Consider the following 19,046-nt stretch of genomic DNA (forward strand, 5'->3'; position numbering starts at 1 on the left):
TTATGAATTTTAGTCTGAATATCGATTTGTATGAATTTCATCACACATTTCTAACTTTTTACTATTACTTCATAAATTTTTGACATTTTTGGCTTCTTGGTTGATCCACTTTAGCCAATTCGCTCTGATACCAGCTGAAAGATCCCTATCCCCTTTGCGCAACGAATTCTGGGGTGCTAGCAGCAAAAGTAGCACTTCTTGCGCAGGGCAGGGTCCCTCACTCGGGGCCTCACCCACGTATATCCGGACAAGAGACTAATCCTCAGTTCTTCCAGAACCGAACCCGGAAAAACTTCCCTCGCCCGGAAAGCACGGGCAATTCCTCCAGGATATTTTCACTCTAACGTAGTCAAGAGCCTTAAGTAACTGAACTGATCTGACCAAACCCGTAAGTCCCATAGTCAGATCGAGGAAAAGACTTGCACTTGGATCATAGAGACCAACGCTTTTTTCCTCATTAAGAGGCACATCCATTGATTCTTTTCCATAGAACAATTTTTATATAGGATTTACTTCATCTATCGTACCAACAGAATTGAGTCTCAATTTAGGGATCCATCAGTCTAGCCTAACCCCATCCAGTCCCGTGGGTTAGCCAACCGCCCAACCACTGTAGTGATGGGATCCATTTAAGAATTTGGTTGGGTTTTGTCCTGGGTACCAGGGAAAAGAGTTCCCGGGCTCCCTAGCCAGATATTCATGCAACTTAAAACTAGTCACACCACTTACACACCCAATATGAAATTGCCTTTTTCACAGATTCAGCTGTCTTTAAAACAATCTTATAATGAAACTATAGTATCACTGATCATAATCCTCCAAAATATTTGGTTAAATCCTAATTTTTAATTTTTCCTCCGTCGGTGTACCTATAGTATTACTGATCATAATCCTCCAAAATATTTGGTTAAATCCTAATTTTTAATTTTTCCTCCATCGGTGTACCTATGGCATCATTGGCAACCAGAACGCTCACCACTTGTCCACTCAGAGGGGCCTTTTCGATAGTTCCAAGCTCATAGAGTAACCGGTAATATTTTCACTTATAAAAATCAAAATGGAATCTCCGTTGAAGATCAGCAAGATCAACCAAATAATCTCCATAAAAGAGCCATGGACTCATCCGTTGAGGACTAGCAAGGTCAATCAACCAGATCCATGCTCGAATTTAGAAAACAACTCTTACTCCTTGTTCCAATATCTTCCCCGACGCACATGTGGGTATCTTGGGCGACCCAGAGCCTGAGCACCTTATGGTTAGCACCCTCTAGGATCCTTCGTAGGTCACCTAGCGCTTCACTCATAGGCCGCTTCCTTGGTCCCTCATCCACCGTACTGGAAGCTCACCATTTAAATCGAACCGAGGCTGGTCAAGACCTCGGCCGATCTTGCTACGTGAGACGTCCTCCATTGACTCTCCGTTAGCTGTTGGAACTTTATCAGTTAGGTCTCCACACGACCTCATTCACAAGACGATCAAAATGCTTCCCCAGCATTCTTGACATAAAATAGTCATTTAAAAATAGGTCATAAATACAGTTTCTATAACAAACTCTCGTCTTTTCACATTGTTCCACATCAATCCACATTATTTAATCCACATCCATTTCATATGTATTCCCATCCTCATCCAATCACAGAAATTGTTTTGGTTTTTATTTTCGCATGTACTTTGATACAAACTCTATTTGATCTTGATCATCGAAGAATAAGAAAGGAGCTCTTAATGTGACCTTACAACAAGGGTACATCTCTATATTATCTTAAGGAAGAGGTTCACAAAGCTGCCACATGGCAAAGTAATTTGGAGGTTCGGGAAAGAGAGGAAGAGGTTTGAGGAGGTTTGGGTAGAATTTGAATTTGGAGTCTGAAAAAATGTGCGAAGTACGGGTTGCCCACTAGTATAGATTATGCGAAGTACGGGTTGCCCACTAGTATAGATTATGATGTTCATATTATGATTTCCTGCAATATTAGAAGAAATATAGCAATATCGTGAGCCAACTTAGAAGTTGGCATTGTGCACAATTTTATGTTATATTTGGGGTTTCTTATTAGGTATAAATTAATTAGAATTTTTATCTTCAGCTGCCTTTGAAAAAGGGTCAACTATCACTTTTGAACTCGTAAAAGAAGCATGGGACAAGGATGACGAGTAATACCATGTGAAGTCAGTCAAGATACTGGTGGGTGTCTCCAGGTGTAGATTCATTCAGAATTGCGTCTCCTTTCTTTGGGAAGTTTGTTGGTTTACCAATAATTGATTGTGCTGGCTACGTCAATTGTTGGTAAACTTGATTGTTTGCAAGCAAAGTGTGTATGGCAAATAGGAAGGGCCAGTAACATTATTGGGGCCAATCCATCCTGATTTAGGAAACCATAAGAAGAAGTAGAAGGGTGGTAAAGTTTGTTGGTTTACCAATAATTGATTGTGCTGGCTACGTCAATTGTTGGTAAACTTGATTGTTTGCAAGCAAAGTGTGTATGGAAAATAGGAAGGGCCAGTAACATTATTGGGGCCAATCCATCCTGATTTAGGAAACCATAAGAAGAAGTAGAAGGGTGGTAAAGTTAATGAGCCCACCTCTCTTTTGATATAAAAAGAAAGCCCCTTCTTTGTGAAAAAGTTCCTCCTTACTAGAAATCAAATATCCACCACCATTTTGTTGTTGGTTATCCTAATCAACAACTTGTTCTAGTTTCTGCAACCTCCTTTATCACGAATATCCATGTTTGAGCAACCTTTTGTCTGGCATCCCAATTTAGACACTCCACGATTTTGTATATGTCTATCTAGCCACTATATGGGTACCACACATTGTTGGACCAATGTGATAAACCCAAAACATGTTTGGACAAGAGAAGTGTAACCAGGGGAACCTTTCATAGGTTTGATCTAGGGCCCACACAACTTAGTTGGGATTAAAACATTCATGCTTTAGGCTTATGATGATGTTGTAGATTGGGTTAGTGTGACCATTGAGTGTCTGCGAGTCAATATAATGCTAGTCACAAATAAACCAAGGTCTAGGTGTAGCTCTTACCCATCCCAATTGGCACTAGAAAATAGGAGAACACCAAGTGGAGAAAGAAAATGTGTAGGCATATATCAATACCATTGAGGTTGGTTTTTCTTCCAATTTTTGATAAAATTTAAACTAAAGGCATTTCATTTTTTTTTCTATATATGCGTAGTTAAATGGATATTATTTTTGCCATTATTTTTTATAAAATTCGAACTTAGGAAGGAAACCTTCATGTTAGCCCATCTCTAAGGGCAAAGTGGAAAAATTATCCTTTGATATTCCAAGAAAACAAGGTATTGTTGTACATGCAAAAAAAGAAACACTATTGCCACAACATGGTATTGTTGTACATGCAAAAAAAGAAACACTATTGCCACAACATGGTACATTCAATAGTTCCATGGGGCAAATTTTCAAAATTCAAAAATTTGTATACAATCAGCACAGTAGTTGAAAGACTCATAAAAACAATAAAAATGCATCACAGGGTAGATCCTTATATGTAAGAAAATGTGAGATTTTCTACACCATGATATTCTCATAGGGCAATCAATTAGGGTCATACTACTTTTGATGAGATCTAAATCACTCAAATGATTGAGGTAAATTCATCTCAATACAATACACTTGTATCTCTAGAAGTTGATTTAAAACAAAGTGGTCCACCAAGTGTCTTAACTATGATATATAGTTTTCCCTTTGAAAGAAAAATTTACCTTAATCTTTTATGCATAAATGGGGTTCAAAAAAATCATTTCGTGTTTGTTGAATAGTTGAGATCGGATAAAATTTATATTGGCATTGAAATTTTGGCAAATTTAGTAAAAATTTGATAAATGTTAAGATTTTTGGGGGAAAAAAGCTTAAGATGGTTAAGAATTTTCCCTATTTTGGGAAATTGCATTTCTTTTCAGGTACATGCACTAATGTGAAATCACTTATCCACTTTAGAGGTTAGTGGACACCACATGCGGTAGATCTAGCTATGCAATATAAGAAACATTTTCTCTTGTAGGAGAGGAACTTCACCCCTTTTTACGATATGTTGAACCCTCCTCCCCTCTCTCTCTCTCTTCTCCATTTATGTGTGTCTCTCGATTTTTTGTTGTGGTTTTTAATTGACAATTGGTGTCATTGAAACACTAAAAAAGGTATTATAATACTGGTTATCCAAGATTTTTAAAGGCTTCAACAAAACTAGGTGGTGTTTTTGTACTACTGTTACCTAGATCGTTACAAGACAACCTATTGTGCTAATGGATTGATTTTTTTGTAATGTTTATATGTATCTACACTTCTATTTTAGCTTTTTTGCACTGTTTAAGAGTCCATAGCGGACTCTTTATAATTGGCCATTTGCATAGCTATGCCTAAGATGCAATAAGGCCTTATCTTTGATTTACATTGAACATTGTAGTCTATTGCTAAATGGGAGAGTTCGAGAGTGGTTGCAACACATCATCGGATTCACCTCATTGCACTCGAATGAAATTGCTACAAGAGGAGGAGGAGGCAATCATCATCCACTATAATTTCTGTATTTTTTGTGATATTTCCAAACCCTAGACTCCCTTCAAGCTTCCTAAACAAGAGCTTCTTTTATAGTTGATTTTCAAAGACAGTGACCTCCATACAACCCTCAAAATGCAAAAACTATGGCACCTTCATAATGGTGTGAGAGAGACGAGAAGCTTCCATTTAATGTGTAAGAACACTTTAAACAAAGACAGTGACCTCCATACAACCCTCAAAATGCAAAAACTATGGCACCTTCATAATGGTGTGAGAGAGACGAGAAGCTTCCATTTAATGTGTAAGAACACTTTAAACAAAGTTTAAAGTGAATGTTTGGGCTCCCTACGAGCTTCAATGGTTGGATTCATAGCTATGATTTGGTTTCTTGTTGCAAGAAAATTAAGTTTTGTGTGTGTGTGTGTGTGTGTGAGAGAGAGAGAGAGAGAGAGAGAGAGAGAGAGAGAGAGAGAGAGAGAGAGAGAGAGAGAGAGAGAGAGAGAGGACCCCTTTGTAGGCACGTGTCAGTGTCAAAATGTATCATGCATACCAAAAATAAGAGATTTGGAAAGATTTATTACCAAAAAAACCAAGAGTGAAGTGAAGCTTGATATTCACCAACCCATCACACACTTGGCAAAAATGCACTAGTGTCCGATTCACTATTTTACCCTCTTTGTTAATCAACAAGTCTTTGATAAAGACTCGTTGGATACATTTAATGTGTGAGAGAGAGAGAGAGAGAGAGAGAGAGAGAGAGAGAGAGAGAGAGAGAGAGAGAGAGAGAGAGAGAGAGAGAGAGAGAGAGAGAGAGAGAGAGAGATTTTACCCTCTTTGTTAATCAACAAGTCTTTGATAAAGACTCGTTGGTACATTTAATGTGTGTGTGTGTGTGTGAGAGAGAGAGAGAGAGAGAGAGAGAGAGAGAGAGAGAGAGAGATTTGTTGGCTCCTTGTTGACAAGCAGGTTGGAGGAGAGAGAGATTTGCTAGTATGCTTTTGATCGCCTGCCGAATTATTCAATGTAGAATAAACGAAGGTCTATTAAAGTTAAAGTTTGTAGTTTTGTTTTATGCATTTTGAAAAGTAATTAATGAATTTTCATTTTTACAAACTTCAGTTCCCTATATATTCAGGTCGCTGCTTCATTAATTAATTAACGGGTCTTCGTCTCATTAACTAATTAATGGGCCTAAGGTTCGAAGACCCATTAATTAATTAATGGGCCTAAGGTTGACGTCGCTCTCCATTGAGTTTTTTTAAATTAAAAAAATGGACGACTCTCTCTCTCTCTCTCTCTCTCTCTCTCTCTCTCTCTCTCTCAACGTTCCCAGGCTTGCACCTACCTATTCGCACATTTAGGTTGGGCCTGTATTATGTAATTAATAGAAGCTGTTGCCTTATTAAATTAACACATGCTAAGGTTACAATCTTATTAAATTAACCTTAGCATATACAAATATATATATATATATATTTTAAAACTGAGACTATCTGTCTGTACAGTCGTGCGATCTCTCTCTCTTTCTCCCACTTCATCATTTAGATAGGTTGGTCATTCACGCTCTCTTTCTAGCCGTTCACTCCGTTCGTTTTACAGTCGTGTGATCTCTCTCTCTCTCTCTCTCTCTCTCTCTCTTCATCGTTTTTTAGGCAGGCTGGCCGTTCGCGCTCTCTCTCTCTGGTCGTTTACTTTGTTCGTTGCCCGTTCGATCCCCCCCCCCTCTCTCTCTCTCACATGGGGGCTTTGCCCTAGTCGTGAATTGTTAGGCGAATGCCTTTTTATATACTTCATTGAGGCGGTTCTCAGAACTTTCTGGAGCACGCCTTTGTTTTCTTATTTGTTAAGGTTGACGACACCCTTTCCTCTTAAGGTTTACGCTTGGCTGCATCTTTCATCAACTAATTAATGTGTGTTAAAATTTGGGACCCATATTCACACGTTCATGTCTCTCTCTCTTGCGGGGCTATTACCCAGTGTTGAAATGCAATGCAAGGGCCTTTTAAAGGCTTGCTGGGAAACCTCTAGAGCAGGACTCCTCTGGAAACATCCAGACCTTGACTATACCCATGTTTAGTTAATTGGCCCTCCTTTCCTAGGGTTAAAAATACTCTCTCCCACCCTTGTCTAATTAATTAATATGAAAAGAGAATTTAGGACCCATATGTATATATATATATTTTTGGGAATGACTCCCAAAAGAAACTCCAAAAACAAAACGTAGTCCCGACCAAAAAATCGTCAAAGTAGGGGGTTGTTAAAAGGTCTCCGCTCAAATACAAGGTCACGTGACTTCATGTACTTGTAGTTTGTTTGAGCTTCGCATTTGACCCTACACAGAGAGAGAGAGAGAGAGAGAGAGAGCAAGCGCTTTGGCTATGGCGGGTGCCTCAATAGCTGTGAGTTCTTCTGCCACGCAGTACTATGCGCCATCGCCTCGGGATTGTCTGCCCCAACCCTCCTACATCTCCAGACTGTACCTCGCAAAGCAGCCGCTTCCACGCCTTCGTCTGCGTGCCTACGGTTTCTCTCCTGCGCGGTTCGATGGAGTCAGCCACGACCACGGCCGCGGGAGTGTGTTCAGCCGCCATGGAAAGTCCCGGCTGTCTTCTGCAGCCTCCTCGGACGATCCGGTACACATCTTTAGACATTTCTTAGAAAACGACTTGTCTATAAGAAAAACCCTCATCATGTCTGTTCCTCAAATGCATGGATTTGTAGTTAGTTCACATATCACGGTTGTGATTGAAATGCATGGAATGATGGTATGCCTCCTAGTTTCTGGTAGCTGGACTGATAAAGAACCAAGCTATGTAGGGTAGAGGGACCAGTTGTTTTGTGCCTCATATCATGGAGGTTTATCCTCTTATCGCGAAGATTTCATGATAGGGCATGGGCATGGCATCCATATCTTGGTATGCCCGCCTGTCAGCATAAATGTAAACGTCCCAGTGCCTTTTCCATTATAACTTCAGAGAATTAAACCTTCATTTTTTTTGGGTGAAAAAAACCTAACCATTTGTCGAGAGCATTGGGGTACAACCAATCAAAGGACGTTTTCTCCTTCTAAATTAGTTTCTAACTTCATTTCTCTAGAGGTATGAACTAACAATGATGTAAAACTACCAGTTTTAGATGAGAAGACTATATATTTTTCTATTGTTATGAAACATGCCTCCATCTTATTATTGGGAAGATATATTGAGCCACAACACTAGATGCCAAGCGGTGTATCTACTGGCTTAGAAAAAGAGGAAGATGACGTCACTATTGATGGTACATGCATTGAAGACACGTAATAATTTTTTGTACAGTGTAGAGCTTGTGCCAAGATAAATCACTAGACCTTATAATTGTTATATTTTTTGACTATACACATGTGGAGGAACACCATGGAAGGGTAGGTATAGACCCTAGTGTGTGTTCCAGGCATGGTTTAGTATGTGTGGAAGGACTCCATGGAAGGATTGAGATCCTGGTGAGCTTCTGGCATGGATTGTTACATGTGGAAGGACTCCATGGAAGGATTGAGATCCTGGCATGATTTGTTACATGTGGAAGGGCTCCATGGAAGGATTGATATCCTGGTGTGAGTTCTTGGCATGGCTCATTACATGTGGAAGGGCTTCATGAAAGGGTAGATACCCTGGTGAGAGTTCATGGCATGCTGATGAAGTCTCATGGAAGGGTGGAAACCCTGGTGAGCATTCTTTATACCTATATGTGCGGTGCCCGAGACGGGTTTTGTACAAGATGAATAAGTTGGGAGATGGAATCCAAAATATTATGCATAAAGCATTTGTGTGTGTTTTGACATGCATGAATGACTTGTCTTAGGTGCCTGGACAATGCCTGGTATTTCTGTTTGTGATTGTCCATGGGCTTTGGGGATGCCTAGAAACCTGTGGACGCGTGTGTGCACACTTGTTTGGGACTGAGGTGGTGGTCTTATGTGTTCTGGAGGTGTAAGTGACCCCAAACTCAATTTACAGCTTTTATTTTATTATACTGAGGTTTATGAGTGCAGGTGTTCACATACACTTAAATTTGGCCAGACAAATTATAAAGTGTTCACCTACACTTAAGTTTGGGCGGACATTTTATAAAGTGTTTACATAAAGTGGAACAGTTTTTAATGAAACTTGGCCATTACTCAAAGTCGGCAATCCATCATGCAATAATAGCTCCACGAGTTATTTTGGGAGGGAGAAGCCAAAAGCAGCCAGGCGCCCCCTTTTCCAGCTGTTTTTGGAGTGGAACACTCTAGGGTTGGAGGACAAGTGTCAGTTTAGCATGCACAACAGCTCAACAAGGCTAGTCGACTCCTTCCAGGGCTGATATATAGCTGATTGCTTGCGTCCATAGCTGCTACAGATAAAAGCGACTCTTCTCTCTCTCTCTCTCTCTCTCTCTCTCTCTCTCTCTCTCTCAGTAGGCAACTACTTTTGGTTCCTCTACAGGACTGGGCGACTGCTGTACAACAGATTTCAAGGCTGCATTTGATGCTCCATAGACCTTGGGTTCAAGGCAAACAATAGGGCAACCCTCTCATCTCTTGGGCTGACATATACAACATGTTCATGGGCTGAAGACAGTGCTGTTCAGTCCAATTCAGCAAGGTTCTTCGCGACAAATTCAAAGGCAAACAGTATCTAAACCTTCGTGAAGCCTGTGGCTCTAAGGGTGAAACCTTCGGGAGGCCTGAGCTAGGGTTTTCATGGCTGGTTATTCGAGACATCACTACTGCTAGAGGGTGTGGTCACGTACTAGAGTATGGCTGTGCCTAGAGAACTCTTGGAAGGCTGAGATTGAGGTTTTAGGCAATTGTTTTATTTGTTTTCATTATATTCTGGATGTATCTGGTGCCAGTTTGTGGAGTGTTTACTCTCGAGCACCCGTTCTCTTGTACTGGAACACTTTGTTGGTAATAAAGATACCTCGGGGGGGCTGGCCCAACTTCAGCCCCTAGTGTTATGGCTTGTGCAGGTTTCTCATATTGTTGTTTCAGTGGTTACAAAGCATGGTTATGTATTGTCAGATGGTGATGTATTATGCCATGATGTTATGTATGGGATAAGATTTTTTGTGCACACGCTTTTGTATTTGTGACAATAATCACCATATACAACATCTAGCTAGCATTGGGTAAAGAGCGAGATTTGCTAGATTCAAGTATGTTAACAGAGTTCAGGACTATGAAATGTTTTTTGGCAAAGGAGAATGATGATGACACTGTCAGAATCGTGCATGCGGAAGCTTGAATACACGCTGTGAGAGAGAGAGAGAAGTTGACGCAGAGAGAGAGAGAGAGCGCGAGAGAGAGGTTGGCGAACAACGCTTGAATTGCTTTAGCAATGAATAGATGATAAAATACAATGGTGGGCATGGGTATTTATACCCTCATGCTAGAAATGGGCGACCCAAATAGCATAAATTAGTTAAATAACCTATCCCTTTGTTAAGGCATGTTCCCACATGAGATACTACTTTTAACACCCTCTCTGTAGCTCATAGTGGGCATAGATGAAGAAACCAAGTCGATGCAGATGCAACCATGGACACCCTAGCGTGGCCTTTGCTAGGTACACCTCGGCGGATAATGCACCAATCAACCTGTCTCCACAAGAAAATGCCATCTTGAGCTTTAGCTGCCACATAGAATAATGAATTGCAGACAACTCCACATCCATGATCCCCCATTCGTTGAGCTGCGAACACATCACGTTCAAAAAATCCTCTCAACCTTGAACTGTCGACACACGACGCCCAAAATTCTGCTACACAATGAACCAGGAACTCATCCCATCCATAGTCTGCTACCAATGAACTACGAACACATCACGTCCATAGATTTGTCAAGCTGTTCCATGCCAGATGCATGTGCCTTGAACTCCGACACACGGGTCCAAATCACCAAAACGGGAGCACAGACTGCCCCTCTCTGCCACTCACATGCCTCTCTCTGGCTGAAGCACGTGGTAGCATCCATCCACCAAGCTAGAATGCTGGAGCATGTGCCAGTGTAGTCCTCGCCACACCGGCAGACGCCGTAGCATCCCTAGTAGAATCACTTGAAGACTATGAAGGATTAGGGTTAGGGTTTTCACAAGCTCAAACAGGCGTGGAAACAAAGAGATGAAGGAACACGACTTACAATATGCTTCAATTAATGAAAAGGTGAAGTACAAGCCACATGATAGTGACCCCTAAAGGATAAGTGTTCACATGACCGGCCATAAATGTGCCGGGTGGACCAAAACACTTATAAACTGCATATAAGTGAAAATGAACTAAACTGGGGGAAAAAACCTCCACTAACTGAAGTAAAAAGTGCCCCAGTAACCTACTGATGATCACTAGCACTCCTGTGGGTGCATACACAGCATAAAACCCAACAAACCCCCCTGGAGTGATATGTGATCACTGACATCATCCACCAAAAGGAAACAAATTCAAAGCATTGCGGAATGCTTCAAATTTCGGACGTGGTAATGCTTTGGTGAAGATGTCTGCCACATTCTGATCTGTAGGACAGTAGATCAGACTGATATCTCCTGCCTGGAGTCTCTCCCGAACAAAATGATAGTGAATCTCAATGTGTTTCGTGCGAGCATGAAACACAGGATTCCTGGCCACAGCAATGGCACTCTGACTATCAGTATAGATAGGTGTAGGCTCCTCCACTGAAATATCCATATAAAGGTAATCAGAATTATGGCCAACAGCAGTAACAACAACAGCCCTAGAATTCACAACAACAACACGCAGGTGGAAGAGGCCAATTCAGAGGCAGGGGGAGTCAAAGAGGTCATGGAAATTGGCAAAGGTAGTATAATGATACACGTGGATGCTTTTAGTGTGGTAAGCCTGGACATGTGTAGGCAGATTGTTATAAGAAGCAAGGTGACATGCAAAATGGGAAATTGCAGCAAAACAACTATGCATCCTCATGCAGAAACAATGAGGATAATGAAAGGTTGTTTGTTATGCAGCATGTTGTTAATGCCATGTCTGAAAATGTTAAGCGCAGCACATAAAGATGATGTATGGTACGTTGATTTAGGTACTTCGAACCACATGACAAGTCATGGGGAGTGGTTCAAGGAGATAAAAAATCTTGAAAGACCAGGTTTTGTGGAAATAGGGGATGGCATTGCTCATCCAATTGCCTACACTCAACAGTAGTAGTGTAGGCTGCTCTGTACTCTGCCTCACAAGATGAAGTGGCCACTGTGGTCTGTTTCTTGCTTAGCCAAGAAATGCATGAAGCGCCAAGGAAGAAACAATTCCCACTAGTGGAATGTCTGGTATCAAAATCACCAGCCCAATCTGAATCACTGTAAGCATGTAACTGCATGTCACCCCCCTCAGGATAAAGCAACCCAAGAGACAAGGTACCCTGCAAATAACGGAATACACGCTTCACAGCTTGCCAATGTGACAACCGTGGGCTGTGCATGAATCTGCTCAACTGAGAGACTGCATACTGAATATCTGGCCTTGTATTACACAAGTAAATGAGGCACCCAACAGCCTGAGCATATGTAGTGGCATCAAAGGAAACACTGTCATCTTGTAGTGACAGTTTCATCCCAGGCTCCATAGGAGTACTAATAGGCTTGCAATCCTGAAATTTAAACTTCTCCAGAAGTTTAGCAACATAACGTGATTGCAACAACCCAATGCCTCTGTTATCCTGCACAAACTGTATGCCCAAATAGTAATGTACAAGGCCCAAGTCAGACATGTCAAATGTCTGTTGCAGTATCTCTTTAAATGCTGCAATTTTGTCATCATTTGATCCCATGAGCAAGAGATCATCCACATAAAGACTGATGACCAGCAGATCTGTCTCTTCTTTCTTCACATACAAAGTGGTCTCTGATGGACTGTTCACAAATCCCTGAGTGAGTAGAAAAGCATCTATTTTTGCATACCAAGCTCGTGGAGCTTGTTTCAAACCATACAAGGCCTTTTTCAGCCTGCATACTTTCCCCTCATGACCATGTTCTGCAAATCCCATGGGCTGAAACACATAAACTTCCTCCTCGAGGTCCCCATGTAGGAATGCAGTCTTTATGTCCAACTGGTGAACAACCCAACCACGATGTGCAGCCAATGCAATGACACACCTAAGTGTCGACATACGGGATGTAGGAGCAAATGTCTCCTCATAATCAATGCCCTTCTTCTGTGCATAGCCCTTTGCAACTAGACGGGCTTTGTACCTGTCAATGGATCCATCTGCATGTCTTTTCAACTTGTAGACCCATTTAGTACCAATGGCTTTCTTGCCTTTGGGCAGATCAACCAAATCCCATGTTTGATTCTTTTTAATAGAATCAATCTCATCCTGCATGGCTTTGTTCCAATGCACATTATCTCGTGCATCCACAAATGAATCAGGCTCATCATCATCCTGTAAACTGGCTGCCATAACCAGATTCAAATCTATGATGTGTGCATGCTCATTGGTCCTTGTCTCCCTACGAGTACGACCAGCAAGAGGACCCTCTAAATGGCTGTCCTGTAGTGTCCTCAAATACCATCTAGGTATATGTCTGACCTGTGGTGCCTGCTGTCCCATATTTGGTTCAGCTTCTGGCTCATTTGGCTGCTGAATTTCTGCACCACCTACATCATTTGCTGGCTGTCCATTACCCTCATGAGTTGGATCACCAACTGTGGAATGAAACTCCATGGGTAGAAGACCTTCAAATACATCATTTTCAGCCTGATTTGCCTCATAACCAGCCATGGATAATTCTGATTTTTCATCAAAAATCACATCCCGGCTGATAAATATCTTCCTGGATAGTGGGTCATATAACCTGTAGCCCTTGCTCTCACGGCTATACCCAACAAAAATGCATTTTGTGGCTTTATCATCAAGCTTCCTCCTCAACTCTTTGGGTATGTGTGCATATGCAAGGCACCCAAAGATACGAAAATGCGATACAGAAGGCTTGCGGCCATGCCAAGCCTCAAAAGGAGTAATAGAAACCAATGCCTTTGTGGGACATCGATTCAAAATATGACAAGCACACATTACTGCTTCCACCCAAAAGATATGTGGTAGTCTTTTTGCCTTTAGCATACATCTGGCCATCTCCATGAGTGACCGATTTTTCCTTTCTGCAACCCCATTCTGCTGTGGAGTGTAAGGAGTAGTATACTGATGTTTTATACCTCTACTCCCAAGAAAAGAATTCAGCACATGTGACATATATTCCCCCCCTCGGTCAGAACGGAGAGTTTTCACCTTGCATCCAGACTCTGTCTCAGCAAGTGCTATAAAGGCCAAAAATGCATCATATACCTGTGATTTCTGTGTCAAAGGATAGACCCAGCATATACGAGAGAAGTCATCAATAAATGTTGCAAAATAAAAGCAACCACCTAATGACTTCGTCTGCATGGGACCACAAAGATCACTGTGTATAAGTTGCAACTTCGCAGTTGCTCTTAGAGCCTGATCACGTGGGAAGGAAAACCTGTGCATTTTTCCCAAAATACATCCTTCACAAATGTGATCTGGAGGCTTCTCCATGAGAGGTAGATCTGTAAACATATTATGTCGCTGCATAAGCATAAGACTACCAAAATTTACATGCCCCATGCGAGCATGCCATAACTCCGCATCAACCATAGCTGGAGTAAGAGTGAATGCATGATAAGCAGACTGATCCACTGGCTGAAATGCATCCAACTCATAAAGTCCATGACATAATGTACCAGTAAGCATCAAGGTCAAGGCATTTGCTTTGTCTCTGACCATGCATTTATCATCATCAAAGTGGACTTGCATTCCACAATGTGCTAAAGAAGAAATGGACAACAAATTCTTCTTTATCCCTGGTACATATAAGGCATCTGTAAGGCGGAGAATGGAGCCATCAATGGCTGTAAGCTGAATCTCCCCAATGCCACACACTGGATATGAAGCATTGTTGGCACACTGAACAGTTTTGCCAACAGGGGCAGGGCCAACATGACTAAACAAATCCCTGCGAGATGTGATATGCTTTGAGGCACCACTATCAAAATACCAAGTACATGCATGCTCTGTCATACTGAGTGCCTGTGAAGACCAAGAGGCATCATAGCTGCATGTATAGAAACAGTAATCCCTGTCCTCAACAAAAGAAGCAGTCTCTGGAGGAGCTTTAGGAGCATTATTAACAGACATTCCAGCTTCCTTTGCCTTCTCTTTGGCAATCCTCTTCCTACATTCCGTAATGTAGTGACCTGGCTTCTTACAGTAATGACATTTGCCCTTCTTCTTGGGCTGTCCATTACCTTTCTTGGTATCCTGTGAAGAATCACCATCACCAGAATTTTGATTTGCACTCTTTGGCTGAGATTTCCCTTTCCCCTTTTGACCTGTAGCAAATGCTTGTTCAGCATTTGTGTTCATGTTCATATTCTTCCTCATTTGCTCCTCTTGTAGTAAGAGAGCAACAAGTTCCTGATACTTGAGGGGTTCAACAGCATTCCTCATGCTGAGGTTCAAAGAGGTATGGAAAGCCAAGTAAGATCTTGGCAAAGAGTGCAAGATGGTGGACACAAGCTGTGTCTCAGGAATAATCTCATCCACATTGATGAGTTGCTCTCTCAAATCCTGCAGCTTGTTTAAGTGGTTAGACATATCATCCCCTTCATTCATTTTCTGATTTTCCAGCTCTCTTTTCAAAAATGAGATCCTAGCCTCATTACGAGCAGCATACATCTGCTCCAAAGTCACCCATGCATTCTGTGAAGTGCCAGCTGAACGAATATGAGGTATAATAGACCTCTGAACTGACAATGCAATGAGTGACAAAGCTTGTGCATCCCTGGCATCCCATGTCTTTTGAGCATTTGTTCTCTGAACAGGCAATGGCTGTCCTGGAGCCTGTACCTGTTGTCCTCGTCCACGAGCACCCCCTTGAGGAGGAGTCTCTGGAGCCAATGGACCTGGACGTGGTTCATCACCACTAACAAAATCCCAAAGACCTTTTGCCACAAGCACATTTTTCAGCATAAAACTCCACAAGGAGTAGTTCGTGCCATCCAATTTGTCTTCCTTAGACAAATATGTGAATACATCACTTTGCTGTTGATTTGCCATTATGCTTTACGCACAATGTTGTACCTGTTTACCAAAAAACCCAAAAGCAAAAAAACCCTGATAACAACTGTACTCCACTGAATACAGTTTACCCAAATCTGCCTGCACTCTCAATCCTCTGAATGTGCAGCTTAATGCACCAATGACTGAGTAGAGCAGCAAATGGCGTACACAATGCCAAAATGCCCCAAAATTTGCTGCACCCAAACTGTGCAAAAAACCTGTATATTTCCTTGCTAGAAAATCTGCCTGTTGTGCCTGTATATTTTCACAGAGAAAATAAAAATGCCCAATATTCAAGACTTGTACTGCTTACCAGAGTTGAGATTTCAACGCAAATGACTGTTGTACTGTGCAGGTGCAGTGTACTGTACGGAGCAAATTGCAGGTACGGTGAAAGTACGACGGATGTACTTTCAGACAGAGCACTGTACTGAACAGTGCGTTTGAGTACTCTGCAGATCTGGAAGTCGCACAGCAGGTACAGTCGAAGCAGGTACAGTCGAAGCAGGTACAGTCGGGTACTGAAGCAGGTACACAGCATGCGCAGATTTGTATAGTCACCAGGTACAGTCGGGTATGAGCAGGTACACGTCAGCTGCTGCGACTGTATGCAGGTACAGTACGGGTACTGAAGGCAGCGCTGACTTGTACTGAAATGAAGGCGGTGCACAGGTGTTAATGAAGGCGGCGCAGTGTACGGTCAGGTACAGTAAGGCAGCGCTGACTGTACGGAAGCACCTTTCTGCTGCGCAGAGCTGGAACAGTACTAGCAGGTACTGTTGTACGGGCTGTACAGTAACTGTACGGCGCTCAGGAGTACTGGCAGCGTATGGGCAGGGCAAGAGCTGAGCTTCAAGCTCTGATACCAAATGAAGACTATGAAGGATTAGGGTTAGGGTTTTCACAAGCTCAAACAGGCGTGGAAACAAAGAGATGAAGGAACACGACTTACAATATGCTTCAATTAATGAAAAGGTGAAGTACAAGCCACATGATAGTGACCCCTAAAGGATAAGTGTTCACATGACCGGCCATAAATGTGCCGGGTGGACCAAAACACTTATAAACTGCATATAAGTGAAAATGAACTAAACTGGGAGAAAAAACCTCCACTAACTGAAGTAAAAAGTGCCCCAGTAACCTACTGATGATCACTAGCACTCCTGTGGGTGCATACACAGCATAAAACCCAACATCACTGTCACTGTCATCCTCGTCAGCTTTGCCTTTGCCTTTGTCATTCGTCGAGCCTTGAGCTTTAGCTTTGGATTTGCAATCCCGAGCCAAATGCCCTCGCTTTCCGCACTTATAACAACGGCTCCTAGACTTCTTATTGGATTCCGATGCAGCATGTGCCGATTCTACATCCTTCGGAACTCGAATCTTGCCTTGGGAAATGAGCACTGCTTCCTCCTCAACGAGAAAGGAGCTGAGATCATCAAATTCCAGCTTTTCCTTCGTGACTTGTAAGCGTAATGCCCTCGAGACCATCTCGTACTCCTCAGGCAACTTCGTAAGAACCAAGGCAGCTAACTGGGTACTAGTTAATGCACTATTCATAGCCTATAACTGATCATGGATAACCTTTGCCTTCATTAGAAATGACTGCAGAGAGGTCCCGGCTTCAAACTTGATGGAAAACAACTGGCCGAGAAGGGTCACTGCTCGCATTGTTGAGTCTCGATCAAACATTCCTGCAAGCTTTGACCACATTTCCTTGGCAATCTTTAAAGTCTGAATGGCAGGGGAAATTTCCTTGGTGAGAGATTCTGCAATCGCCGACATCGCCTTCGCATTGTGAGCTTCCCAATCCACAAGAGATTTGAGAAACTCCTCCTCCTGAAGACGTGTGAACCGATTGCTATCCCTTCGGGGACGTTCCTCCGAGCCATCAACAATGTCCCATAAGCCTTTTCTGCTAAACCATAGCCTCATGATCAAGTTCCAATGCGCATAATTGTCGCCATTCAGTTTGTCATCCTTGCTCGAACACGGGAGTCCCATCTCGAAAACTCCGTCCACCTCTTCTCAGTCGACCCGGTCTTCGATAACGCACGTCTCCTCCCTTCGCCTTCTCTTCTCCCAGCCGGCGGTTCTCTTGCGGCTGCACTCCTGCTGCACGAGCGGTGCCACTGGCCTCCTCTTTGCTCTGCCGCCTGCAAGAAAACGTAGCTTTTGCTGCTGCTCTGCCTCGCGCACTTGCGTGCCTTTCTTGCCGCCTTGCTTGAGTCCTGCTTCTGCCCGCTCAATGTGCGCCACCCTTGCTGGCTGCTATGCAAACGCTGCCCTTGCTAGCCGCCATGCATAGTGCGCTGCCTTGAGATACCCGCTTTTGCTGGCCTTGGGTGCTTTGGCTGCTTTAAGAAGAAACGTAGGTTTGCTCTAGCCTTGATGCAGACGCAGTCTGCCGCGCGTCTCCTCCCTCGTGCCTTGTGTGTGTCCGAGGATCAGAAGCCTTCAAGCTCTGATACCATGTCAGAATCGTGCATGCGGAAGCTTGAATACACGCTGTGAGAGAGAGAGAGAAGTTGACGCAGAGAGAGAGAGAGCGAGAGAGAGGTTGGCGAACAACGCTTGAACTGCTTTAGCAATGAATAGATGATAAAATACAATGGTGGGCATGGGTATTTATACCCTCATGCTGGAAATGGCCGACCCAAATAGCATAAATTAGTTAAATAACCTATCCCTTTGTTAAGGCATGTTCCCACATGAGATACTACTTTTAACACACTCCTCCATAACCTTATGCTTGAGGTTCTACACTACACGTAGCTAAGTCTTCATCATGAGAGATTATTCTCTTACCGAAATAAGAAGAATCTGCTGTCCCTCTTAATGGCTGTCCAAATGAATGCAAAGTTGTATTTCAAATGATAAGAATGTCGCATATTTAATAAGTAACCAAAATGACTGAAATGCGATGTCTTCTAGATGAAGCATCCACTTCTACATTCTTGGCCTCTCCATTCAGCATTGCAAGCTCATCATTCAAGCATTCAGCAGTGTGTTCTCCAACGCATCTCCTCCAGGAAGCATTGGGAGCAGCATAATCAGCAAAGAGGCCATAGTGGCCTATGAGACCAAAACTGAGACTACATCTGAAGTTGGTGTCTCATCAAAGAGAACAACTAAATGAGACTAAAAAGTACAATAAACTGATTGTCCTACAGTTATAAGAACAGAACTGTAAGACTCCGAGATGATACTGAGTAGAAAATACTGAAAAATGTATATCAAGTAGATCCATGTATGCTGATCAGTTGAAGTGTTGCCCTCTCCTTAGATCAAGTATCTCCGCCATGGGGCTGTCTAGAATGGAGAGGTCATAGAAGCGAGGTGGGCAACTCTGATGCCGAGCAATAATGGCTCTGATCTGGCGATGGTGAGGATGC

At 42.6% G+C, this 19,046-nt stretch overlaps 1 protein-coding gene across 1 annotated transcript in view; it reads left to right on the forward strand.

Annotated features, from left to right (window-relative positions):
- Nucleotides 1-6,807: 6,807 nt before the first annotated feature.
- Nucleotides 6,808-19,046, forward strand: part of LOC147639969 (protein FATTY ACID EXPORT 3, chloroplastic-like) — a 90,887-nt gene continuing 78,648 nt past the window's right edge. Inside the window, exon 1 of the mRNA XM_086775737.1 lies at nucleotides 6,808-7,171. Within this exon, the coding sequence (XP_086631863.1) occupies nucleotides 6,917-7,171 (255 nt within the window). The 5' untranslated portion in view covers nucleotides 6,808-6,916. The remainder of the gene's footprint in view (nucleotides 7,172-19,046) is intronic.

The sequence above is a fragment of the Cibotium barometz genome, chromosome 3 (assembly GCF_041138505.1).
Source record: "Cibotium barometz isolate CiBa-2024 chromosome 3, ASM4113850v1, whole genome shotgun sequence".
In the NCBI taxonomy this organism is placed as follows: domain Eukaryota; kingdom Viridiplantae; phylum Streptophyta; class Polypodiopsida; order Cyatheales; family Cibotiaceae; genus Cibotium; species Cibotium barometz.